This window comes from Macaca nemestrina, chromosome X, assembly GCF_043159975.1.
Source record: "Macaca nemestrina isolate mMacNem1 chromosome X, mMacNem.hap1, whole genome shotgun sequence".
NCBI lineage: Eukaryota > Metazoa > Chordata > Mammalia > Primates > Cercopithecidae > Macaca > Macaca nemestrina.
In genome coordinates, this window is record NC_092145.1 from 110,927,702 (window position 1) to 110,954,657 (window position 26,956).

The following is a 26,956-nucleotide window of genomic DNA, read 5'->3' on the forward strand; positions in this document are numbered from 1 at the left end:
CTAGTGCTGAACAACCAGCCTCTTCCCCCTCACCCTTTACACTTGTCCTTGGAATTGGATCTTTGTTTTGTCAGGAACTGCTTACTGCCTTCCAGGAGCTTTAAAGAGTTGAATACAATTGCTGCCCATGGTTTCCTTGTCTCCTTTTCTTAAAATTCAGCAATCACATTGAAGTTAAGCCTCCTTTCTAGTGATTGCAACTTACTAATTTTATCAGAAAACTTCTATTTTCCAAGGCAAAAATGGTGGCTAAGGTAGACCCTCAGATGGACCCCTACTTCTCCTTAGTCAGAAAGTAATCTTTTTGGAAATCTGAAGAAATTTCTTGTATAGCTCCTTTATCGTCCTTTATCCTCTCAGAAGTCATATCTGTAGTGTTGCCCATAGAACAGCCCTTTGTGAATCCTTACTAATGGTATGTCTGATTCTCCAAACACTTTTTTTAATTAGACGGACGGAGTCTCACTCTGTCACCTGATCAGGCCAAGTCTCACGCCTGCAATCCTAGTATTCTGGGAGGCTGCGCTGCCCAGATCCTGAGCTCCGGACTTCGACTAAGACCAGGCTAAGCAACATCAGAAAATCTCATCACTACAAAAAACAAAGAAAAAACCATCAAAAAATTACCTAAGCATGGTGGCATGTACCTAGACTCACAGCTACTCGGGAGGCTGAGGTGGGAGGATCGCTTGAGCCCAGGAAGTCAAGGCTGCAGTTAGCTCTGATAACACCACTGCACCCCAGCCTGGATGCCACAGCGAGACTCTGTCTCAAGTTTTAAAAATTGAACTTAAAAACGTCCAATTTTATCAATCGAATTCACTATATTAACAGACGAATGGGAAAAAATGCTGTGGTCATCGAAATAGATGCACTGTTTGATGAAACTCAACATAGATTCAAATGAATACGCTCAGCCTATTTAGAACAGAATGGAATGACTTACTCTGAAGAAGTCCGTCTACAAAAAAAGGACAGTAAATAAGACGGTGAAAGGTTGAAAGTTTTCCGTTTCTCATCAGGGATAAGACAAGGATGTCCACTATCACCATGGTAACAGGTGGGTCTGCGCAATGCCATAAAATCAGAAAAGGAAATAAAACTCTTTACAATGGCAGCAACAGGCCCGGCGCGGAGGCCCACATCTGTAATCCCAGCACTGTGAGAGGCAAGGCGGGTGCAACACTTGCACTCAGGAGTTCAAGAACAGCCTGGGAAACATGGCAAAACCCCGTCTCTACAAACAATACAAAAGGAAAAAGAAAGAAAAAAAAATGGCAGAAACAAAATTGCTCTTATTGAAGGATGATATGTTTCTGTATGTTGAAGACTGAAAACGATCCAGAAGTAAACTGTTAGAATTCATAAGCATATTTCACAAGGCTGCTGGATAGAAAACCAATATATAAGAATTATGTCTCCGCCGGGCGCGGTGGCTCACGCCTGTAATCTCAACACTTCGGGAGGCCGAGGCAGGTGAATCACGAGGTCAGGAGTTCAAGAGCACCCTGGCCAAGATGGTGAAACCCCATCTCTACTAAAAATACAAAACTTAGCCAGGAGTGCTGGTGGGCGCCTGTAATCCCAGCTACTCGGGAGGCTGAGGCAGAGAATTGCTTGAATCCGGGAGGCCGGGGTGGCAGTGAGCAGAGATCGCGCCACTGCACTCCAGCCTGGGTGACACAGCGAGACTCCGTCGCCAAAGAGAAAAATGAAAGAAAGAAAAAAGAATGATGTGTCTACATACCAGCTCAAACAGTTGGAATATAACATTTCAAAGAATGATACATGTCTCACAGCATCAAAAAGCTAGAAATAAAGTTCACAAAAGATGCATAAGACATTTTTGCAGAAGGCTGTAAAGCTTTATTGGGAGAATTTTAATGAACAAATTGCCAACATAGGAGCAGCCTGCATCATTTCAGCGTGTCTTCTTTTCACCTGTAACAGAAACGTAACAATTGGGAACATGACTTAGCAACAGATTATTTAAATGACCCTAAAGGCATACAAAGCACACTACAGTTTGGGTTTTATTAAATGGACTAGAAACAGAACCCTAAGGGTGATCCTGTGTCTTACATCCAATTAAACCTCTCTATGTACTTAAAGGACAGACCTGCAGAATTTAAAGGTAATTTCTTCTCTAAACATCCAGTGCTTCCTTTCAATTCAGAAGCACTTACAATTCACGGTCAGCAATTTGGAAAACACATGTGTAAAACATACTTCAGTTGATTAGTCAGGAAGTACTAAAGTCATGGTCTTTCAACTTTAAATCTGATCAATCCATGTCTCTAAAGCTGAAACTTACATGTTACATTTGATATGGTGAGAGATGATTATATCATGTATGTGTCGACAGTCTTATTAGAAATACTGGCTCATGAAGACTGACAGTGCGGCAGGCAGCGTGCATAGCACAGACATCTGACTCACACCCATGCTGAGCATCACTGACCTACATGCCACAGATGATAGGAACTAACCAGTCTCTCGCCAGTTGATAATTCTGTCACTCAAGGTTTCCGTGAGGAAAGATTTAAAAAGCAATTGTCCATTAAAAGCCAGAGAATCCCAGCCTGGGCAACACAGTGAGACCTCATCTCGACAAAACAAAAAGTTTAAGAAAAAGTAAAAAAAAAAAAAAAGAAACAAAAAAAACTTAGGCACGGTGGCTTGTGCATGTACTTTTAGCCACTCAGGAGGCTGAGGTGGGAGGATGGCTTTAGCCAGGGAGCCGGAGGTGGCAGTGAGCTGAAACCACACCACCGTACTCCAGCCTGGGTGACAGACTGAGACTCTGTCTCAAACAAAGAAGCGGGAGAATTCACTATTTGACAGGATGCTACGATAGGTATTCAGCTCTCCACACGGAAAAACTAAGATGAAGCAGAGTGCAGGCTCACTTTCTTAGTAGCAATGAAATCTCAATTTAGAGATTTTCAGATGACTCAGGCCAGGGTTTCATGATTTGGGATCAACACATCATGCGAAGCAGATGATCTCTATATCCCATGCATTCTATGCAACAGGATCAGAGTATGAAAGAACCAGAAGGGAAAATGGTTTTAAAATCTCTGACTTCAACTCACTATTTTCTTAAGAACCAAAGACAGGTTTAGAAGTGAAAGGACTCACTCAGCATCTCGCCAAGGCTGTAAGAGCTGGTATTAGAACCCGCATCAGTGCTTCGGCATTTTTCACACCAAGTGATGGGTGTTACAAATGTGTTATATATTTGTTAAAAGTAGACCTTTACAAAAGCATCTGAAAATTATGAGCTATTGGTTCAAGGATTTATACTGAAAACTTTTAATTGAACATGGCTTTGACTCAGTTTGTTTCCATATTTGACAGCCTAACAGTCGGGTGCTGGGGCCTGAACAACGTTTCAAATAACCTTTCTATATAAGAACTCGAGTATTAAAAAGGCAGTACTGTTACCTCTCTGCTATTAAAAATATAATGCTGGGTTCGGGCTACGTGGCTCTCGTCTGTGATCCTCGAAATTTCAAAGGGCGAGGCACGTGGATAACCCGAGGCCAGGAGTTCGGGACCAACCTGTGCAATGTAACGAAACCCCATCTCTACTAAAAATGTAAAAATTAGCTGGGAACGGTGAAGCACATCTGTAAGCCGGGCTACTCGGGAGGCACACGCAGGAGAATGACTTGAACCCGGGAGGCTGAAGTTCCAGTGACCGAGGTGGGACCACTGTACTCCAGCCAGGGCGACAGAGCGAGACTCTGACTCAAAAAATAACTATTATTATTATTATACAATACTGTGGAAACAGACACCCTACGATTTGCATGTCTAATGGATTGCCTACTTTATTCAGGCCTTTTCACCTCCTCTGGATTTGGCAAGCTCATCTCCTGGACATCAGGACCATCTTCAGGCTCACAATCAGTCTTCGGGCGAACCTCTTTCTGGCTCTCAGCTTCAGGTTCTGGCCCTTGAAAAAAAAAAATACATATCAATTTAAGCAGTAAAACATAAAATATCAATAAGAAAATAATACTCATGCTGAGTTATTATATCAAAGCTTTAGCTACTGTAATAATAGATGTGTTGATAAGAATCCCAGGAACATTATTTCAGGAGTCTGTTAGCAGAAAACAGGAAAACAAGGTGTTCCAAATATTACCCTCTTCCTTTCCGAAGACTGCCCTCAGACAACGTTGTGGCCTCCTTTGCTCTTCTCTGTTATTCTTCTTCTGATTGTCCTTACCTCATCAAATGACTCAAGGCTGAAATCCTGTCTCTCACAGCACTTACACTCCTAGCACTTAGACTCTCCTATGGCGGGAGTAGCCACCAATCAACGCTGAGTTGAAAAAAGATCTTTAAAAAATACACGAAAAAGCCCAAACTGCAGAACATTCTGCAAACCAACTGGTCTATCCTCTTCAAAAATGTCTGTATCATGAATGACAAAGAAAAATTAAGGAAACATTCCAGATTAAAGGAAACTAAAAACACCTGAAAAGCACATGCAAGACGTGATCCTGAACCGGACTCTGGATCAGAAAAAGAAATCCTATCAATAACATTATCTGGGCCGGGCGTGGGGTCTCACGCCTGCAATCCAAACACTTTGGGATGCCAAGGTGGGCAGATCAGGTGAGGTCAGAAGTTCAAGACCGCAGTGGCAGGCGCCCGTAGGCCCAGCTACACGGCAGGCTGAGGCGTGAGAATCCCTAGAACCTGGGAGGTGTAGGTTGCAGTGAGCCAAGATCGCACTACTGCACTCCAACCTGGGCAACAGAGGGAGACTCCGTCTCAACAAAGAATAACGAAAGGAAGAAAGAAGTTGTCTGGGGAGCTGGCAAAATTTGAGTATCCACTGTGTATTAAATGACTGCATTTTCTCATTGCTAAATTTCCTGATTTTGATCTTTCTGCAGTGATGATCCAAGAAATGACTTTCTCTTTGTGCTGACGATATACACACCCTCGAGTACATAGGGGAAAGGACCATGATACCTGAAACTTTATCTAAACAAGTCAGCATTAATAACAGTAAACATATATCCACGTGTGGGTGTGTGTGAGTGTGGGGGCAGCCGGGTAAGAGAGGGAGGGAAGAGATATGAAACCTACGGAGCGAAAGCTATTAACAATTGGTGAATCAAGGTGAAAAGTTATGAATTTGTTGTACTATTCTTGCAAATTTTCTATAAATGTTATGTCTTGAATATAGACACAGTAAAAATTTTAAAGAATACATGACAACTACACTGAACTTTAGAAAGACAGGAGGTTTTCTTTAAATTGTGGTAAAAAACACACATATCATCAAATTTGCCGTCTTAACTATTTTTAAGTGGTACGGTTCACTAAGGAGTTATGTCTGCAACATTACCAGCCACTAGGCACAAACTTTGAATCTGTGTTTTCCTATACCATGAAATCTTTATTTACTTGTTTGTTTGTTTATTAGGAATGAAGTCTTCCCGTGTTCCCAGGCTGGGCTTGAACGCCAGGGCTCAAGCGATCCTCTCACCTCAACCTCCCAAGTAGCTGGGACTATGAGTGCACGGCATTCAGCCCAGCTTGAGACCTTTCTCCTAAATGACAATCTGAGGATAAACCACAGGACATGCATAATGCTTATATTCAGCCGTAGAGTACCAAGAGCAGTGTGCATCACCTAAGAAATCTGAAGTCTACAACATGGACAGGATTTCAGTTACAATTACAATGTCAATTTCTGAAGGATTGATTAGCTGAATGGATTTGAGGACTATGGAAAATTACAGTCATGACACCCATTACCTACTGGGGTACAGAGAAACTTAACTTTGTTCAAACAAAGTTATATTTAGGTCCGAAGGTCTTAAATGTTATAATCCATACATGAACCCCATGAAGAACAAAGCACCACATATAACACTGTTTGTGAATCACACAAAATATACTGTCCCGCACTGAGAATAAGGGAGTGGGTGGACAGCAATTAATGGGCATTGTTGTCAGTCATATTGTAGAAACTTTTAACAGTGAATCCCTGGAATAATCCATGACCTCAGTTACATAAATGTTTCCTTTCAAAACATTTTATCTCGGAGAAATTATTTCCATCTCATGTTAATCTCAGGATAATTCCTTTTTTGCTTTTCTAACCATAAAAGTATTTAATCACCTCCTACAAGCCACTTAGAAAATCATTAAACCAGCTACCTGTATGGCAGTACCCTTGTGTACCCAGCTTTTATCGAACATACCATATAAAAATATCAAAGGAAACGGTGGCCAACATTCAGTGACTCGGTTTTTGGAGCTGCTCCTGCTCCTCTGAGCTGGGTCTCTTCTTGGGCCAGTACTAAGCTACCTTACAGAAAAGCATTTGAGTTTTAAGCATTTTCAGCAAAATCATTTCCTTCTGTATAGCAACATAGATGATAGGAAGACACAAACCTTGGAAAAAAGTACAAATTGTGTATTCACCAGTCAAGGGTTCTCGGATAAAACACAATCCTGGCACCTCTATTCTCTCATTCATAAAGTTGAGAAATTTTATCATAGTGAGGGATTTGCCTAAACTAAGCTGCAAACTACATAGCCTCCTGGCTTTTCCAGTCAATTTCAGGCATTCTTTCCATTGATTTCTTTCCTCCTGTTCCTGCTCTGTGACAATGCATAACACACACACACATGCACACACGCACACGCACACACATGAGCACACAAGTGGGCATTCTTCTTCCCTTTCCATCACCTTGACCAGCAGATGCTCCCTCATCCTCTCCCTCCTGAGCAGGTGCAGGATCCTGACTTTGAGTTGCTGGTTCCCCTTCTTCAGGTTTTGGTGGTTCCACTTCTTCATCACTGAACTGCTCGGGCTGGGGAATATGTGTGGGTGTGCAAATAAAGAAAAAAAAAAGTTTTGCTATTCATACAAAATTTTACATATATACACAGAATACATAGCTATTTCTGATCATAACTAAGCCTAAAGACATTTCTCCAACTCTATTCTCTATGGCCAAGAACGTTACTCTACCCACAGGGAGGTTACTGTGAGAAAAGTGACGCACAAGGACTTTGGAAGCTATTATACTCTGTGTTGGAATACATGTGTACGATCTGTCATTAACAAACAAAGCATGAGAAAGAAGTCATGGGCAAAAGCTGAAGAACACGAGAGGAAAAACAAAAAAATCCTCCAGAATCAATGTTTCCTTCATGAGACGCCATAATCATGTTTTATCAGCAGGAAAGACGTTTCTCAGCATTTCCATACTAATGCAACAACACTATCGCAAAAATTCATTTCTGCTAATAGAAAAACATCGAATTAATGTTTAAGCGCTCACCAGCATAGGCCCAATCATTTCAGGAGGCTCTACATAGCGTCTTGGTCTACGCCGATAGGTTGATCTTCCTCGCCAACTCATATTTCACACTGAAAACAGACAACCGTGATTGGGAACATGCGCTCCAGAGGGCTGCTATATTCCATCACTTCCATGGATCAATGTTGACTTGTCGTTTTAATTTTGAAAATACTCTCAAAATAAGTCCCAGAGTTAAGCACACGTGTGTATGTTTTCTAAGTGCCTACAAAGCCATTTATGCTGGCCAAGCTGGCAGAGCAGGCATCTTAAGGCATGTGGCAAGAGGCAAAGGACTTTTTTTTCTAAATTTCTTTCGGACGCGGGATCTCGCTGTGGTGCTCAGGTAGGAGTGCAGCGGCGCGATCACAGCTCACTGCAGCCTCGACCTCCTGCTCAAGGGATCCTCCCGCCTCTGTGTCCCGAGTAATTCGGACTATAGGCGAGCGCCACTGTGCCCCGCAGATACAGGTCATTTCTGATGAGGTTTAGTTTCACAAGCGGACTCCCCACGAAAACACTAGTGAATCACAATTCCCTTGATGGCTGCTTTGGGCACACTCCCGCTTCCTAGAGCCATTCACCCCCTCTCACATCAAGTTTGGTTGCACCGCACTGCCTCGCCCACTCCTTCCCACTTTTCCCAGACCTTCCATGGCGGACGTGAGACCTTGCAGTGCTTCTCACTCGGGTGCTCCACACTCCACACCGCTGGGGGGCGCTCACCAGGCCGTAGCCTTCCCAGGTGCCAGGTTCCTTCTTTACCGACCGCCTCACCCCCACCGGGCACCCCGTTCAGGGATCTGCCCTCTGTCGTCAGGGGTTCTGGGCACCTCGGGACTTCCATCCCCCAAACAGCACTCACCCCATCTTCACCTGAGTCCCTGACTGCCTTCCCTCCGTGGCCCACCTTCCTCCCTGTCCAGGCCCCCTCACGACCACAAAGTCGATGGTGGCCTAGCAGCCTGAGAAGAGAAGGAGGACGACCTCGAGGCGCTTCTCCCTCAGAGGCCACAGACCAGGAAGCGGGATCCACCGGACCCACCTGAGGCCAACTTCACCCTCACTCACACTTCAGCCCCAGGGATGACTGGCCTGTAGACCTACCAGATGAATCTCAGTAGGGGAAAAAGAGTCCAGACGGCAGGAACGAGACCGCACAGCCTCACAGCTTCCTGGCGTTCTTCACGTGGGCTAACGGGCCGGGCGGAAGACGCCCAGTGAACATGCGCACTGAGACGGGGGCCCAAGGAGCATGCGCGGCTGTGGGCCTGGGCGGGCTGCCGTTCCCAGCCCAATGCCCCAAATCCCCCCGATTCCCATCCACACTGAGGATAATGGAATCCAACCTCCCTTTGCTGTTTTCTATGCTTCTGGGACTCAAATACCTCAAGTAGTGCTCCCCTCAAAACTCACTCGATTTTCAACTGAACCGACCCCGACACACATACACACCATCCCCCTACCCCAGGGTCCTCTCTTGCCCTGGCCCCATCATGGGGACAAGAACCATGGTGACTGCCTGGGAAGACAGGTAGACTACCTGCAAAAACGGCAATAGCAACCTACACCACAAGGAAATTGTTCAATGTGAACAAGTCACAGAAACATACTGAAAGAAAAATGAATTCAATTTCTAGGACCTGTAAAGAAATACTAAAACGATATCTATCATTTGTAGCATCAGAATCACAGAAGGAGAAGTGACAGTATTAGGGAAACGGGACAGCCAGAGTGGCACCATGTGAAAATCAGCTCCATCTTGAAACTAGCAAGATACATAGTCCTACCAGTCGCAACCCATGGTCCTAAGATGTTTGGAGCTGAGAAAACAGACGAAAGGTACCTCCACGGACATGCCCCCACAGCAGCAGAAACTGCAGGGTTCCCAACAACCAAAGCAACATATGCTTTCAATATAATTATGCTTTCATGGACTTATACACTGGTAAGTCAAGGATAGTTGTCTTTAAATCAACAGAATGGTAAATTTCATCATGCAAGTCTTTGCCCACCTGCGCAAAGGTACAGATAAGTTTAGTATTTATATAGATAAGACCCCTATATAAGAAAAACGTGATCAGGCCAAGTCTCACGCCTGTAATCCTAGTATTTTAGGAGGCTGTGCTGGCCAGAACACCTGGGCTCAGGACTTCCATCGAGACCAGCCTGAGCAACATCAGAAAATCTCATCACTACAAAAAACAAAGAATAAGCCGTTAAAAAATTACCTGGGCGTGGTGGCATGTACCTAGACTCACAGCTACTCAGGAGGCTGAGGTGGGAGGATCGCTTGAGCCCAGGAGGTCAAGGCTGCAGTGAGCTTTGATAACACCACTGCACCCCAGCCTGGATGACAGAGTGAGACCCTCTCTCAAGTTTTAAAAATTGAACATAAAAACATCCAATTTTATCAATCGAATTCACTATATTAACAGATGAATGGGAAAAAATGCTGTGGTCATCGAAATAGATGCACTGTTTGATGAAACTCAACATAGATTCAAATGAATACGCTCAGCATATTTAGAACAGAATGGAATGACTTACTCTGAAGAAGTCTGTCTACAAAAAAGGACAGTAAATAAGACGGTGAAATGTGGAAAGTTTTCCGTTTCTCATCAGGGATAAGACAAGGATGTCCACTATCACCATGGTAACAGGTGAGTCTGCGCAATGCCATAAAATCAGTAAAGGAAATAAAACTCTTTACAATGGCAGCAACAGGTCTGGCGCGGAGGCCCACACCTGTAATCCCAGCACTGTGGGAGGCAAGGCGGGTGCATCACTTGCACTCAGGAGTCCAAGAACAGCACGGGAAACATGGCAAAACCCCGTCTCTACAAACAATACAAAAGGAAAAAGAAAAATAAATGGCAGAAACAAAATTGCTCTTATTGAAGGATGATATGTTTCTGTATGTTGAAGACTAAAAATGATCTAGAAATAAACTTTTAGAATTCATAAGCATATTTCACAAGGCTGCTGGATAGAAAACCAATATATAAGAATTATCTCTCCGCCAGGCGCGGTGGCTCACGCCTCTAATCCCAGCACTTTGGGAGGCCGAGGCGGGTGAATCACGAGGTCAGGAATTCAAGAGCACCCTGGCCAAGACGGTGAAACCCCATCTCTACTAAAAATACAAAACTTAGCCGGGAGTGCTGGTGGGCGCCTGTAATCCCAGCTACTTGGGAGGCTGAGGCAGAGAATTGCTTGAATCTCTGCAATTCAAGCAGTGAGCAGAGATCGCACCACTGCACTCCAGCCTGGGTGACACAGCAAGACTCCGTCGCCAAAGAGAAAAATGAAAGAAAGAAAAAAGAATGATGTGTCTACATACCAGCTCAAACAGTTGGAATATAACATTTCAAAGAATGATACATGTCTCACAGCATCAAAAAGCTAGAAATAAAGTTCACAAAAGATGCGCAAGACTTCTTTGCAGAGGGCTGTAAAGCTTTATTGGGAGAATTGTAATGAACAAATTTCCAATATAGGAGCAGCCTGCATCACTTCAGCGTGTCTTCTTTTAACACTGTCATTGCTTTTCACCTGTAACAGAAACGTAACAATTGGGAACATGACTTAGCAACAGATTATTTAAATGACTCTAAAGGCATACAAAACACACTACAGTTTGGGTTTTATTAAATGGACTAGAAACAGAACACTAAGGGTGATCTTGTGTCTTACATCCGATTAAACCTCTCTATACACTTTGAGGACAGACCTGCAGAATTTAAAGGTAATGTCTTCCCTAAACATCCAGTGCTTCCTTTCAATTCAGAAGCACTTACAATTCACAGTCAGCAATTTGGAAAACACATGTGCAAAACATACTTCAGTTGATTAGTCAGGAAGTACTAAAGTCATGGTCTTTCAAATTTGAATCTGATCAATCCATGTCTCTAAAGCTGAAACTCACATGTAACATTTGATATAGTGAGAGATGATTATATCATATATGTGTCGACAGTCTTATTAGAAATGCTGGCGCATGAAGACTGACACTGCGGCAGGGAGCATGCATAGCACAGGAATCTTACTCACACCCATGCTGAGCATCACTGACCTACATGCCACAGATGATAAGAACTAACCGGTCTCTCGCCAGTTGATAATTCTGTCACTCAAGGTTTCCATGAGGAAAGATTTTAAAAGCAATTGTTCATTAAAAGCCAGAGAATCTCAGCTTGGACAACATAGTGAGACCTCATCTCAACAAAAAAAAAAGTTAAAAAAAAAATTTAAAAAAACAAAACAAAACAAAACTAAAAACAACTTAGGCACGGTGGCTTGTGCATGTACTTTCAGCCACTCAGGAGGCTGAGGTGGGAGGACTGCTTTAGCCAGGGAACCAGAGGTTGCAGTGAGCTGAAATCATACCACTGTACTCCAGCCTGGGTGACAGACTGAGACTCTGTCTCAGACAAACAAACAAACAAACAAAGAGGAGGGAGGATTCACAATTTGACAAGATACTACGATAGGTATTCAGCTCTCCACACGGAAAAACTAGGATGAAGCAGAGTGACCGCTCACTTTCTTAGTAGCAATGAAATCTCAATTTAGAGATTTTCAGATGACTCAGGCCAGGGTTTCATAATTTGGGATCAACACATCATGTGAAGCAGATGATCTCTATATCCCATGCATTCGATGCAACAGGATCAGAGTATGAAAGAACCAGAAGGGAAAATGGTTTTAAAATCTCTGACTTCAACTCACTATTTTCATAAGAACCAAAGACAGGTTTAGAAGTGAAAGGACTCACTCAGCATCTCGCCAAGGCTGTAAGAACTGGTATTAGAACCCACATCAGTGCTTCGGCATTTTTCACACCAAGTGATGGGTGTTACAAATGTGTTATGTATTTGTTAAAAGCAGATCTTTACAAAAGCATCTGAAAATTATGAGCTATTGGTTCAAGGATTTAGACTCAAATCTTCATTCAACATGGCTTTGACTCAGTTTGTTTCTATATCTGACAGCCTATCAGTCGGGTGCTGGGGCCTGAACTACGTTTCAAATAACCTTTCTATATAAGAACTCTAGTATTACAGAGGCAGTACTGTTACCTCTCTGCTATTAAAAATATAATGCTGGGTCGGGCTCTGTGGCTCTCGCCTGTAATCCCGGAAATTTCAAAGGGCGAGGCACGTGGATAACCTGAGGCCAGGAGTTTGGGACCAACCTGTGCAATGGAACGAAACCGATCTCTACTAAACATGCAAAAATAAGCTGGGAACGGTGGAGCACGTCTGTAAGCCTGGCTACTCAGGAGGCACACGCAGGAGAATGACTTGAACCCGGGAGGCCGAAGTTCCAGTGACCGAGGTGGGACCACTGCACTCCAGCTTGGTCGACAGAGCGAGACTCTGTCTCAAAAAATAACTATTATTATTATAATACGATACTGTGGAAACAGACACCCTACGATTTGCATGTCTAATGGATTGCCTACCTTATTCAGGCCTTTTCACCTCCTCTGGATTTGGCAGGCTCATCTCCTGGACATCAGGACCATCTTCACGCTCATAATCGGGCGTCGGGCGAACCTCTTCCTGGCTCTCAGCTTCAGGCTCTGGCCCTTAAAAATAAAAAATACATATCAATTTAAGCAGTAAAACATAAAATATCAATGAGAAAATAATACTCATTCTCTCGGTGTTATTTTATCAAAGCTTTAGCTACTGTAATAATAGATGTGTTGACAAGAATCCCAGGAACATTATTTCAGGAGTCTGTTAGCAGAAAACAGGAAAACAAGGTGTTCCAAATATTACCCTCTTCCTTTCCGAAGACTGCCCTCAGACAACGTTGTGGCCTCCTTTGCTCTTCTCTGTTATTCTACTTCTGATTGTCCTTACCTCATCAAATGACTCAAGGCTGAAATCCTGTCTCTCACAGCACTTACACTCCTAGCACTCAGACTCTCCTATGGCCTGAGTAGCCACCAATCAACGCTGAGTCGAAAAAAGGTCTTTAAAAAATACACGAAAAAGCCCAAACTGCAGAACATTCTGCAAACCAACTGGTCTATCCTCTTCAAAAATGTCTGTATCATGAATGACAAAGAAAAATTAAGGAAACATTCTAGATTAAAGGAAACTAAAAACACCTGAAAAGCACACGTAAGACGTGATCCTGAACCGGACTCTGGATCAGAAAAAGAAATCCTATCAATAACATTATCTGGGCCGGGCGTGGGGTCTCACGCCTGCAATCCAAACACTTTGGGATGCCAAGGTGGGCAGATCAGGTGAGGTCAGAAGTTCAAGACCGCAGTGGCCGGCGCCTGTAGGCCCAGCTACACGGCAGGCTGAGGCGTGAGAATCCCTAGAACCTGGGAGGTGTAGGTTGCAGTGAGCCAAGATCGCACTACTGCACTCCAACCTGGGCAACAGAGGGAGACTCCGTCTCAACAAAGAATAACGAAAGGAAGAAAGAAGTTGTCTGGGGAGCTGGCAAAATTTGAGTATGCACTGCGTATTAAATGACTGCATTTTCTCATTGTTAAATTTCCTGATTTCGATCTTTCTGCAGTGATGATCCAAGAAATGACTTTCTCTTTGTGCTGACGATATACACACCCTCGAGTACATAGGGGAAAGGACCATGATACCTGAAACTTTATCTAAACAAGTCAGCATTAATAACAGTAAACATATATCCGCATGTGGGTGTGTGTGAGTGTGTTAGCAGCCGGGTTAGAGAGGGAGGGAAGAGATATAAAACCTACGGAGAGAAAGCTATTAAAAATTGGTGAATCTAGGTGAAAAGTATATGAGTTCGTTGTACTATTCTTGCAAATTTTCTATAAATGTTATGTCTTGAATATAGACACAGTAAAAATTTTAAAGAATATATGACAACTACACTGAAGTTTAGGAAGAGAGGAGGTTTTCTTTCAATTGTGGTAAAAAAATACACATATCCTCAAACTTACCGTCTTTTTTTAAGTGGTACAGTTCACTAAGGAGTTATGTCTGCAACATTACCAGCCACTAGGCACAAACTTTGAATCTGTGTTTTCCTATACCATGAAACCTTTATTTATTTACTTGTTTGTTTGTTTATTACTGATGAGATCTCGCTATGTTTCCCAGGCTGGGCTTGAACGCCAGGGCTCAAGCGATCCTCTCACCTCAGCCTCCCAAGTAGCTGGGACTATGAGTGCATGGCGTTCAGCCCAGCTTGAGACCTTTCTCCTAAATGACAATCTGAGGATAAACCACAGGACATGCATAATGCTTATATTCAGCCATAGAGTACCAAGAGCAGTGTGCATCACCTAAGAAATCTGAAGTCTACAACATGGATAGGATTTCAGTTACAATTACAATGTCAATTTCTGAAGGACTGATTAGCTAAACGGATTTGAGGACTATGGAAAATCTTACAGTCATGACACCCATTACCTACTGGGATAAACAGAAACTTAACTTTCTTCAAACAAAGTTATATTTAGTCCGAAGGTCCCAAATGTAATATTCCATAAATGAACCCCGTGAAGAACAAAGCACCAAATATAACATTGTTTGTGAATCACACAAAATATACTGTCCTGCACTGAGAATAAGGGAGTGGGTGGACAGCAGGTAATGGGCATTGTTATCAGTCATATTCTAGAAACTTTTAACAATGAATCCCTGGAATAATCCATGACCTCAGTTACATAAATGTTTCCTTTCAAAACATTTTATCTCGGAGAAATGATTTCCATCTCATGTTAATCCCAGGATAACTCCTTTTCTGTTTTTCCAACCATAAAAGGATTTAATCACCTCCTAAAAGCCACTTACAAAATCACTAAACCAGCTACCTGTATGGCAGTATCCTCGTATATCCGGCTTTTATCAAACGTACCATAAAAATATCAATCTAAGGAAACGGTGGCCAACATTCAGTGACTTGGTTTTTGGAGCTGCTCCTGCTCCTCTGAACTGGGTCTCTTCTTGGGCCAGTACTAAGCTACCTTACAGAAAAGCATTTGCGTTTTAAGCATTTTCAGCAAAATCTTTCCTTCTTTATAGCAACATAGATGATAGGAAGACACAAACCTTAGAACAAAGTACAAATTGTGTATTCACCAGTCAATCCCGGCACCTCTATTCTCTCATTCATAAAGTCGAGAAATTTTATCACAGTGACGGATTTGCATAAGCTAAGCTGCAAACTACATAGCCTCCTGGCTTTTCCAGTCAATTTCAGGCATTCTTTCCATTGATTTCTTTCCTCCTGTTCCTGCTATGTGACAATGCATAACACACACACACATGCACACGCACACACTCAGACACACACACCAGCGGGCATTCTTCTTCCCTTTCCATCACCTTGACCTGCAGATGCTCCCTCATCCTCTCCCTCCTGAGCAGGTGCAGGATCCTGACTTTGAGTTGCTGGTTCCCCTTCTTCAGGTTTTGGTGGTTCCACTTCTTCATCACTGAACTGCTCGGGCTGGGGAATATGTGTGGGTATGCAAATAAAGAAAAAAAAACAAGTTTTGCTATTGATACAAAATTTTACATATATACACAGAATACATAGCTATTTCTGATCATAACTAAGCCTAAAGACATTTTTCCACTCTATTCTCTATGGCCAAGAACGTTACTCTACCCACAGGGAGGTTACTGTGAGAAAAGTGACGCACAAGGACTTTGGAAGCTATTATACTCTGTGTTGGAATACATGTGTACGATCTGTCATTAACAAACAAAGCATGAGAAAGAAGTCATAGGCAAGAGCTGAAGAACACGAGAGGAAAAACGAAAAATCCTCCAGAATCAATGTTTCCTTCATGAGACGCCATAATCATGTTTTATCAGCAGGAAGGACGTTTCTCAGCATTTCCATACTAATGCAACAACACTATCACAAAAATTAATTTCTGCTAATAGAAAACATCGAATTAATATTTAAGCGCTCACCAGCATAGGCCCAATCATTTCAGGAGGCTCTACATAGCGTCTTGGTCTACGCCGGTAGGTCGATCTTCCTCGCCAACTCATATTTCACACTGAAAACAGACAACCGTGATTGGGAACATGCGCTCCAGAGGGCTGCTATATTCGATCTCTTCCATGGATCAATGTTAACTTGTCGTTTTAATTTTGAAAACACTCGCAAAATAAGTCCCAGAGTTAAGCATACGTGTGTACATTTTCTAAGTGCCTACAAAGCCATTTATGCTGGCCAAACTGGCAGAGCAGTCATCTTAAGGCGTGTGGCAAGAGGCAGAGGACATTTTTTTCTAAATTTCTTTTGGACGCGGGGTCTCGCCGTGTTGCTCAGGCTGGAGTGCAGGGGCGCGATCACAGCTCACTGCAGCCTCGACCTCCTGCTCAAGGGATCCTCCCGCCTCTGTGTCCCGAGCAACTCGGACTATAGGCGAGCACCACTATGCCCCGCAGATAGAGGTCATTTCTGATGAGGTTTAGTTTCACAAGCGGACTCCCCACGAAAACACTAGTGAATCACAATTCCCGTGATGGCTGCTTGGGCAACTCCCGCTTCCTAGAGCCATTCACCCCCTCTCACATTAAGTTTGGTTGCACCGCACTGCCTCTCCCACTCCTTCCCACTTTTCCCGGACCTTCCATGGCGGACGTGAGACCTTGCAGTGCTTCTCACTCAGGCGCTCCACACTCCACACCGCTGGGGGGCGCTCACCAGGCCGTAGCCTTCCCAGGTACCAGGTTCCTTCTTTACCGACTGCCTCACCCCCACCGGGCACCCCATTCAGGATCTGCCCTGTGTCGTCGGGGGTTCTCGGCACCTCGGGACTTCCATCCCCCAAACAGCACTCACCCCATCATCACCTGAGCCCCTGACCGCCTTCCCTCTGCGGACCACCTTCCTCCCTGTCCAGGCCCCCTCACGATCACAAAGTCGATGGTGGCCTGGTAGCCTGAGAAGAGAAGGAGGACGACCTCGAGGTCCTTCTCCCTCAGAGGCCACAGACCAGGAAGCGGGATCCACCGGACCCACCCGAGGCCCTCTTCACCCTCACTCACACTTCAGCCCCCGTTATGACTGGCCTGCAGACCTACCAGACGAATCTCAGTAGGGGAAAAAGAGTCCGGACGGCAAGAACGAGACCGCACAGCCTCACAGCTCCCTGGCGTTCTTCACGTGGGCTAACGGGCTGGGCGGAAGACGCCCAGTGAACATGCGCACTGAGAAGGGAGCCCAGAGAGCATGCGCGGCTGTGGGCCTGGGCGGGCTGCCGTTCCCAACCCCATGCCCCAAACCCCCGATTCCCATCCACACTGAGGATAATGGAATCCAACCTCCCTTTGCTGTTTCCTATGCTTCTGGGACTCAAATACCTCAAGTAGTGCTCCCCTCAAAACTCACTCGATTTTCAACTGAACCGACCCCGACACACACACACACACACACACACACACACAAACCCAGGGTCCTCTCTTGCCCTGGCCCCACCATGGGGACAAGAACCACGGTGACTGCCTGGAAAGACAGGTAGACCACCTGCAAAAACAGCAATAGCAACCTACCCCACAAGGAAATTGTTCAATGTGAACAAGTCACAGAAAGAGACTGAAAGAAAAATGAATACAATCTCTAGGACCTGTAAAGAAATACTAAAACGGTATCTATCCTTTTTAGAATCAGAATCACAGAAGGAGAAGTGACAGTATGAGGGAAACGGGACAGCCAGAGTGGCACCATGTGAAAATCAACTCCATCTTGAAACTAGCAAGATACATAGTCCTACCAGTCACAACCCATGGTCCTAAGATGTTTGGAGTTGAGAAAGCAGACGAAAGGTACCTCCACGGACATGCCCCCACAGCAGCAGAAACTGCAGGGTTCCCAACACCCAACAATATATGCTTTCAACATAATTATGCTCTCATGGACTTACACACTGGTAAGTCAAGGATAGTTGTCTTTAAATCAACAGAATGATAAATTTCATCATGCAAGTCTTTGCCCACCTGCACAAAGGTACAGGTAAGTTTAGTCTTTATATAGATAAGACCCCTATATAAGAAAAACGTGATCAGGCCAAGTTTCACGCCTGTAATCCTAGTATTTTAGGAGGCTGTGCTGGCCAGAACACCTGAGCTGAGGACTTCCATGGAGAGCAGCCTGAGCAACATCAGAAAATCTCAAAACTACAAAAAACAAAGAAAAAGCCATCAAAAAATTACCTGGGCATGGTGGCATGTACTTAGACTCACAGCTACTCAGGAGGCTGAGGTGGGAGGATCGCTTCAGCCCAGGAGGTCAAGGCTGCAGTGAGCTCTGATAACACCACTGCACCCCAGCCTGGATGACAGAGTGAGACCCTGTCTCAAGTTTTAAAAATTGAACATAAAAACATCCAATTTTATCAATCGAATTCACTATATTAACAGATGAATGGGAAAAAATGCTGTGGTCGAAATAGATGCACTGTTTGATGAAACTCAACATAGATTCAAATGAATACACTCAGCATATTTAGAACAGAATGGAATGACTTACTCTGAAGAAGTCCGTCTACAAAAAAAGGACAGTAAATATGACAGTGAAATGTTGAAAGTTTTCCGGTTCTCATCAGGGATAAGACAAGGATGTCCACTATCACCATGGAACAGGTGGGTCTGCGCAATGCCATAAAATCAGAAAAGGAAATAAAAGTCTTTACAACGGCAGCAACAGTCCTGGTGCGGAGGCCCACGCCTGTAATCCCAGCACTGTGGGAGGCAAGGCGGGTGCATCACTTGCACTCAGGAGTCCAAGAACAGCACGGGAAACATGGCAAAACCCCGTCTCTACAAACAATACAAAAGGACAAAGAAAAATAAATGGCAGAAATAAAATTGCTCTTATTGAAGGATGATATGTTTCTGTATGTTGAAGACTGAAAATGATCTAGAAATAAACTTTTAGAGTTCATAAGCATATTTCACAAGGCTGCTGGATAGAAAACCAATATATAAGAATTATGTCTCCGCCGGGCATGGTGGCTCACGCTTGTAATCCCAACACTTTGGAAGGCCGAGGCGGGTGAATCACGAGGTCAGGAATTCAAGAGCACCCTAGCCAAGATGGTGAAACCCCATCTCTACTAAAAATACAAAACTTAGCCGGGAGTGCTGGTGGGTGCCTGTAATCCCAGCTACTTGGGAGGCTAAGGCAGAGAATTGCTTGAATCCGGGAGGCGGGGGTGGCAGTGAGCAGAGATCGCGCCACTGCACTCCAGCCTGGGTGACACAGCGAGACTCTGTCGCCAAAGGGAAAAATGAAAGAAAGAAAAAAGAATGATGTGTCTACATACCAGCTCAAACAGTTGGAATATAACATTTCAAAGAATGATACATGTCTCACAGCATCAAAAAGCTAGAAATAAAGTTCACAAAAGATGCGCAAGACTTCTTTGCAGAGGGCTGTAAAGCTTTATTGGGAGAATTGTAATGAACAAATTTCCAACATAGGAGCAGCCTGCATCATTTCAGCGTGTCTTCTTTTAACACTGTCATTGCTTTTCACCTGTAACAGAAACATAACAATTAGCAACGTGACTTAGCAACAGATTATTTAAATGACCCTAAAGGCATACAAAACACACTACAGTTTGGATTTTGTTAAATGGACTAGAAACAAAACCCAAAGGGTGATCCTGTGTCTTACATCCAATTAAACCTCAATACACTTTGAGGATGGACCTGTAGAATTTAAAGGTAATTTCTTCCCTAAACATCCAGTGCTTCCTTTCAATTCAAAAGCACTTACAATTCACAGTCAGGAACTTGGAAAACACAAGTGTAAAACATACTTCAGTTGATTAGTCAGGAAGTCCTAAAGTCATGGTCTTTCAACTTTAAATCTGATCAATCCATGTCTCTAAAGCTGAAACTTACATGTAACATTTGATATGGTGAGAGATGATTATATCACATATGTGTCAACAGTCTTATTAGAAATACTGGCTCATGAAGACTGACAGTGTGGCAGGGAGCGTGCATAGCACAGGCATCTTACTCACACCCATGCTGAGCATCACTGACCTACATGCCACAGAGGATAGGAACTAACCGGTCTCTCGCCAGTTGATAATTTCATCACTCAAGGTTTCCGTGAGGAAAGATTTTAAAAGCAATTGTTCATTAAAAGCCAGAGAATCCCAGCCTGGGCAACATAGTGAGACCTCATCTCGACAAAAAAAATTTTTTTTTTAATTTAACAGAAAAAAAAAAAAAACAACTTAGGCACGGTGGCTTGTGCATATACTTTCAGCCACTCAGGAGGCTGAGGTGGGAGGACTGCTTTAGCCAGGGAGCCAGAGGTTGCAGTGAGCTGAAATCACACCACTGTACTCCAGCCTGGGTGACAGACTGAGACTCTGTCTCAAACAAACAAAGAGGAGGGAGAATTCACAATTTGACAAGATACTACCATATATATTCAGCTCTCCACACGGAAAAACTAAGATGAAGCAGAGTGACCGCTCACTTTCTTAGTAGCAATGAAATCTCAATTTAGAGATTTTCAGATGACTCAGGCAGGGTTTCATGATTTGGGATCAACACATCATGTGAAGCAGATGATCTCTGTATCCCATGCATTCTATACAACAGGATCAGAGTATGAAAGAACCAGAAGGGAAAATGGTTTTAAAATCTCTGACTTCAACTCACTATTTTCATAAGAACCAAAGACAGGTTTAGAAGTGAAAGGACTCACTCAGCATCTCGCCAAGGCTGTAAGAGCTGGTATTAGAACCCGCATCAGTGCTTCGGCATTTTTCACACCAAGTGATGGGTGTTACAAATGTGTTATGTATTTGTTAAAAGCAGATCTTTACAAAAGCATCTGAAAATTATGAGCTATTGGTTCAAGGATTTAGACTCACATCTTCATTCAACATGGCTTTGACTCAGTTTGTTTCTATATCTGACAGCCTATCAGTCGGGTGCTGGGGCCTGAACTACGTTTCAAATAACCTTTCTATATAAGAACTCTAGTATTACAGAGGCAGTACTGTTACCTCTCTGCTATTAAAAATATAATGCTGGGTCGGGCTCCGTGGCTCTCGCCTGTAATCCCGGAAATCTCAAAGGCGAAGCACGTGGATAACCCGAGGCCAGGAGTTCGGGACCAACCTGTGCAACCGAACGAAACCCCATCAATACTAAACATACAAAAATTAGCTGGGAACGGTGGAGCACGTCTGTAAGCCTGGCTACTCGGGAGGCACACGCAGGAGAATGACTTGAACCCGGGAGGCTGAAGTTCCAGTGACCGAGGTGGGACCACTGCACTCCAGCTTGGTCGACAGAGCGAGACTCTGTCTCAAAAAATAACTATTATTATTATTATTATACAATACTGTGGAAACAGACACCCTACGATTTGCATGTCTAATGGATTGCCTACCTTATTCAGGCCTTTTCACCTCCTCTGGATTTGGCAGGCTCATCTCCTGGACATCAGGACCATCTTCACGCTCATAATCGGGCGTCGGGCGAACCTCTTCCTGGCTCTCAGCTTCAGGCTCTGGCCCTTAAAAATAAAAAATACGTATCAATTTAAGAAGTAAAACATAAAATATCAATGAGAAAATAATACTCATGCTCTCGGTGTTATTTTATCAAAGCTTTAGCTACTGTAATAAAAGATGTGTTGACAAGAATCCCAGGAACATTATTTCAGGAGTCTGTTAGCAGAAAACAGGAAAACAAGGTGTTCCAAATATTACCCTCTTCCTTTCCGAAGACTGCCCTCAGACAACGTTGTGGCCTCCTTTGCTCTTCTCTGTTATTCTACTTCTGATTGTCCTTACCTCATCAAATGACTCAAGGCTGAAATCCTGTCTCTCACAGCACTTACACTCCTAGCACTCAGACTCTCCTATGGCCTGAGTAGCCACCAATCAACGCTGAGTTGAAAAAAGGTCTTTAAAAAATACACGAAAAAGCCCAAACTGCAGAACATTCTGCAAACCAACTGGTCTATCCTCTTCAAAAATGTCTGTATCATGAATGACAAAGAAAAATTAAGGAAACATTCCAGATTAAAGGAAACTAAAAACACCTGAAAAGCACACGTAAGACGTGATCCTGAACCGGACTCTGGATCAGAAAAAGAAATCCTATCAATAACATTATCTGGGCCGGGCGTGGGGTCTCACGCCTGCAATCCAAACACTTTGGGATGCCAAGGTGGGCAGATCAGGTGAGGTCAGAAGTTCAAGACCGCAGTGGCCGGCGCCTGTAGGCCCAGCTACACGGCAGGCTGAGGCGTGAGAATCCCTAGAACCTGGGAGGTGTAGGTTGCAGTGAGCCAAGATCGCACTACTGCACTCCAACCTGGGCAACAGAGGGAGACTCCGTCTCAACAAAGAATAACGAAAGGAAGAAAGAAGTTGTCTGGGGAGCTGGCAAAATTTGAGTATGCACTGCGTATTAAATGACTGCATTTTCTCATTGTTAAATTTCCTGATTTTGATCTTTCTGCAGTGATGATCCAAGAAATGACTTTCTCTTTGTGCTGACGATATACACACCCTCGAGTACATAGGGGAAAGGACCATGATACCTGAAACTTTATCTAAACAAGTCAGCATTAATAACAGTAAACATATATCCGCGTGTGGGTGTGTGTGAGTGTGTGGGCAGCCGGGTTAGAGAGGGAGGGAACAGATATAAAACCTACGGAGAGAAAGCTATTAAAAATTGGTGAATCTAGGTGAAAAGTATATGAGTTCGTTGTACTATTCTTGCAAATTTTCTATAAATGTTATGTCTTGAATATAGACACAGTAAAAATTTTAAAGAATATATGACAACTACACTGAAGTTTAGGAAGAGAGGAGGTTTTCTTTCAATTGTGGTAAAAAAATACACATATCCTCAAACTTACCGTCTTTTTTTAAGTGGTACAGTTCACTAAGGAGTTATGTCTGCAACATTACCAGCCACTAGGCACAAACTTTGAATCTGTGTTTTCTATACCATGAGACCTTTATTTATTTACTTGTTTGTTTGTTTGTTTATTACTGATGAGATCTTGCTATGTTTCCCAGGCTGGGCTTGAACGCCAGGGCTCAAGCGATCCTCTCACCTCAGCCTCCCAAGTAGCTGGGACTATGAGTGCACGGCGTTCAGCCCAGCTTGAGACCTTTCTCCTAAATGACAATCTGAGGATAAACCACAGGACATGCATAATGCTTATATTCAGCCATAGAGTACCAAGAGCAGTGTGCATCACCTAAGGAATCTGAAGTCTACAACATGGATAGGATTTCAGTTACAATTACAATGTCAATTTCTGAAGGACTGATTAGCTGAACGGATTTGAGGACTATGGAAAATCTTACAGTCATGACACCCATTACCTACTGGGATAAACAGAAACTTAACTTTCTTCAAACAAAGTTACATTTAGTCCGAAGGTCCCAAATGTAATATTCCATAAATGAACCCCGTGAAGAACAAAGCACCAAATATAACATTGTTTGTGAATCACACAAAATATACTGTCCCGCACTGAGAATAAGGGAGTGGGTGGACAGCAGGTAATGGGCATTGTTATCAGTCATATTCTAGAAACTTTTAACAATGAATCCCTGGAATAATCCATGACCTCAGTTACATAAATGTTTCCTTTCAAAACATTTTATCTCGGAGAAATGATTTCCATCTCATGTTAATCCCAGGATAACTCCTTTTCTGTTTTTCCAACCATAAAAGGATTTAATCACCTCCTAAAAGCCACTTACAAAATCACTAAACCAGCTACCTGTATGGCAGTATCCTCGTATATCCGGCTTTTATCAAACGTACCATAAAAATATCAATCTAAGGAAACGGTGGCCAACATTCAGTGACTTGGTTTTTGGAGCTGCTCCTGCTCCTCTGAACTGGGTCTCTTCTTGGGCCAGTACTAAGCTACCTTACAGAAAAGCATTTGCGTTTTAAGCATTTTCAGCAAAATCTTTCCTTCTTTATAGCAACATAGATGACAGGAAGACACAAACCTTGGAACAAAGTACAAATTGTGTATTCACCAGTCAATCCCGGCACCTCTATTCTCTCATTCATAAAGTCGAGAAATTTTATCACAGTGACGGATTTGCATAAGCTAAGCTGCAAACTACATAGCCTCCTGGCTTTTCCAGTCAATTTCAGGCATTCTTTCCATTGATTTCTTTCCTCCTGTTCCTGCTATGTGACAATGCATAACACACACACACATGCACACGCACACACTCAGACACACACACCAGCGGGCATTCTTCTTCCCTTTCCATCACCTTGACCTGCAGATGCTCCCTCATCCTCTCCCTCCTGAGCAGGTGCAGGATCCTGACTTTGAGTTGCTGGTTCCCCTTCTTCAGGTTTTGGTGGTTCCACTTCTTCATCACTGAACTGCTCGGGCTGGGGAATATGTGTGGGTATGCAAATAAAGAAAAAAAAACAAGTTTTGCTATTGATACAAAATTTTACATATATACACAGAATACATAGCTATTTCTGATCATAACTAAGCCTAAAGACATTTTTCCAACTCTATTCACTATGGCCAAGAACGTTACTCTACCCACAGGGAGGTTACTGTGAGAAAAGTGACGCACAAGGACTTTGGAAGCTATTATACTCTGTGTTGGAATACATGTGTACGATCTGTCATTAACAAACAAAGCATGAGAAAGAAGTCATAGGCAAGAGCTGAAGAACACAAGAGGAAAAACGAAAAATCCTCCAGAATCAACGTTTCCTTCATGAGACGCCATAATCATGTTTTATCAGCAGGAAAGACGTTTCTCAGCATTTCCATACTAATGCAACAACACTATCGCAAAAATTAATTTCTGCTAATAGAAAACATCGAATTAATATTTAAGCGCTCACCAGCATAGGCCCAATCATTTCAGGAGGCTCTACATAGCGTCTTGGTCTACGCCGGTAGGTCGATCTTCCTCGCCAACTCATATTTCACACTGAAAACAGACAACCGTGATTGGGAACATGCGCTCCAGAGGGCTGCTATATTCGATCTCTTCCATGGATCAATGTTAACTTGTCGTTTTAATTTTGAAAATACTCTCAAAATAAGTCCCAGAGTGAAGCATACGTGTGTACGTTTTCTAAGTGCCTACAAAGCCATTTATGCTGGCCAAGCTGGCAGAGCAGTCATCTTAAGGCGTGTGGCAAGAGGCAGAGGACATTTTTTTCTAAATTTCTTTTGGACGCGGGGTCTCGCTGTGTTGCTCAGGCTGGAGTGCAGGGGCGCGATCACAGCTCACTGCAGCCTCGACCTCCTGCTCAAGGGATCCTCCCGCCTCTGTGTCCCGAGTAACTCGGACTATAGCCGAGCACCACTATGCTCCGCAGATAGAGGTCATTTCTGATGAGGTTTAGTTTCACAAGCGGACTCCCCACGAAAACACTAGTGAATCACAATTCCCGTGATGGCTGCTTGGGCAACTCCCGCTTCCTAGAGCCATTCACCCCCTCTCACATTAAGTTTGGTTGCACCGCACTGCCTCTCCCACTCCTTCCCACTTTTCCCGGACCTTCCATGGCGGACGTGAGACCTTGCAGTGCTTCTCACTCAGGCGCTCCACACTCCACACCGCTGGGGGGCGCTCACCAGGCCGTAGCCTTCCCAGGTACCAGGTTCCTTCTTTACCGACTGCCTCACCCCCACCGGGCACCCCATTCAGGATCTGCCCTGTGTCGTCGGGGGTTCTCGGCACCTCGGGACTTCCATCCCCCAAACAGCACTCACCCCATCATCACCTGAGCCCCTGACCGCCTTCCCTCTGCGGACCACCTTCCTCCCTGTCCAGGCCCCCTCACGACCACAAAGTCGATGGTGGCCTGGTAGCCTGAGAAGAGAAGGAGGACGACCTCGAGGTCCTTCTCCCTCAGAGGCCACAGACCAGGAAGCGGGATCCACCGGACCCACCCGAGGCCCTCTTCACCCTCACTCACACTTCAGCCCCCGTTATGACTGGCCTGCAGACCTACCAGATGAATCTCAGTAGGGGAAAAAGAGTCCGGACGGCAAGAACGAGACCGCACAGCCTCACAGCTCCCTGGCGTTCTTCACGTGGGCTAACGGGCTGGGCGGAAGACGCCCAGTGAACATGCGCACTGAGAAGGGAGCCCAGAGAGCATGCGCGGCTGTGGGCCTGGGCGGGCTGCCGTTCCCAACCCCATGCCCCAAACCCCCGATTCCCATCCACACTGAGGATGATGGAATCCAACCTCCCTTTGCTGTTTCCTATGCTTCTGGGACTCAAATACCTTAAGTAGTGCTCCCCTCAAAACTCACTCGATTTTCAACTGAACCGACCCCGACACACACACACACACACACACACACACACACACACACACAAACCCAGGGTCCTCTCTTGCCCTGGCCCCACCATGGGGACAAGAACCACGGTGACTGCCTGGAAAGACAGGTAGACCACCTGCAAAAACAGCAATAGCAACCTACCCCACAAGGAAATTGTTCAATGTGAACAAGTCACAGAAAGAGACTGAAAGAAAAATGAATACAATCTCTAGGACCTGTAAAGAAATACTAAAACGGTATCTATCCTTTTTAGAATCAGAATCACAGAAGGAGAAGTG

At 44.1% G+C, this 26,956-nt stretch overlaps 3 protein-coding genes across 6 annotated transcripts; all 3 read right to left on the reverse strand.

Moving 5' to 3' along the window:
- Positions 1-1,845: 1,845 nt before the first annotated feature.
- Positions 1,846-17,529, reverse strand: LOC105493933 (G antigen 10-like). 3 transcript variants are annotated; one of them, XM_071088478.1, is made up of 5 exons: positions 17,405-17,529; positions 16,283-16,371; positions 15,656-15,809; positions 12,811-12,936; positions 1,846-1,941 (listed from the first exon to the last, which is right to left on the reverse strand). In XM_071088478.1, exons 2-4 carry the CDS (start codon positions 16,361-16,363, stop codon positions 12,812-12,814), a joined length of 360 nt encoding a protein of 119 aa, XP_070944579.1. In that variant the 5' UTR covers positions 16,364-16,371; positions 17,405-17,529; the 3' UTR covers positions 1,846-1,941; position 12,811. The 3 variants fall into 3 exon arrangements, with proteins under 3 accessions (XP_070944579.1, XP_070944580.1, XP_070944578.1); XM_071088479.1 differs by lacking the exon at positions 1,846-1,941 and adding an exon at positions 10,791-10,898 and having other exon boundaries at positions 15,686-15,809; XM_071088477.1 differs by lacking the exon at positions 1,846-1,941 and adding an exon at positions 10,791-10,898.
- Positions 6,282-8,548, reverse strand: LOC105493938 (G antigen 10-like). The gene is made up of 3 exons (XM_071088476.1): positions 8,451-8,548; positions 7,326-7,414; positions 6,282-6,851 (listed from the first exon to the last, which is right to left on the reverse strand). The coding sequence occupies exons 2-3, from the start codon at positions 7,404-7,406 to the stop codon at positions 6,564-6,566; spliced, it is 369 nt and encodes a 122-aa protein (XP_070944577.1). The 5' UTR covers positions 7,407-7,414; positions 8,451-8,548; the 3' UTR covers positions 6,282-6,563.
- Positions 17,530-19,720: 2,191 nt separating the features above from the next.
- LOC139360642 (G antigen 10-like) lies at positions 19,721-26,421 on the reverse strand. 2 transcript variants are annotated; one of them, XM_071088480.1, is made up of 5 exons: positions 26,342-26,421; positions 25,220-25,308; positions 24,592-24,745; positions 21,744-21,869; positions 19,721-19,856 (listed from the first exon to the last, which is right to left on the reverse strand). In XM_071088480.1, the coding sequence occupies exons 2-4, from the start codon at positions 25,298-25,300 to the stop codon at positions 21,745-21,747; spliced, it is 360 nt and encodes a 119-aa protein (XP_070944581.1). In that variant the 5' UTR covers positions 25,301-25,308; positions 26,342-26,421; the 3' UTR covers positions 19,721-19,856; position 21,744. The 2 variants fall into 2 exon arrangements, with proteins under 2 accessions (XP_070944581.1, XP_070944582.1); XM_071088481.1 differs by having other exon boundaries at positions 19,722-19,856; positions 24,622-24,745; positions 26,342-26,412.
- Positions 26,422-26,956: the final 535 nt, after the last annotated feature.

What these genes read in the sequence shown, in the direction of transcription:
- LOC105493938 (XM_071088476.1), bottom strand. Translation starts at nt 7,406, where the DNA reads ATGAGTTGGCGAGGAAGATCAACCTATCGGCGTAGACCAAGACGCTAT. An exon ending in AAATGATTGGGCCTATGCTG is followed by an intron (nt 6,852 to 7,325) that starts GTGAGCGCTTAA and finishes CATATTCCCCAG; the next exon opens with CCCGAGCAGTTCAGTGATGA.
- LOC105493933 (XM_071088478.1), bottom strand. Translation starts at nt 16,363, where the DNA reads ATGAGTTGGCGAGGAAGATCGACCTACCGGCGTAGACCAAGACGCTAT. An exon ending in AAATGATTGGGCCTATGCTG is followed by an intron (nt 15,810 to 16,282) that starts GTGAGCGCTTAA and finishes CATATTCCCCAG; the next exon opens with CCCGAGCAGTTCAGTGATGA. An exon ending in GGGAAGAAGAATGCCCGCTG is followed by an intron (nt 12,937 to 15,655) that starts GTGTGTGTGTCT and finishes TTTATTTTTAAG; the next exon opens with GGCCAGAGCCTGAAGCTGAG.
- LOC139360642 (XM_071088480.1), bottom strand. Translation starts at nt 25,300, where the DNA reads ATGAGTTGGCGAGGAAGATCGACCTACCGGCGTAGACCAAGACGCTAT. An exon ending in AAATGATTGGGCCTATGCTG is followed by an intron (nt 24,746 to 25,219) that starts GTGAGCGCTTAA and finishes CATATTCCCCAG; the next exon opens with CCCGAGCAGTTCAGTGATGA. An exon ending in GGGAAGAAGAATGCCCGCTG is followed by an intron (nt 21,870 to 24,591) that starts GTGTGTGTGTCT and finishes TTTATTTTTAAG; the next exon opens with GGCCAGAGCCTGAAGCTGAG.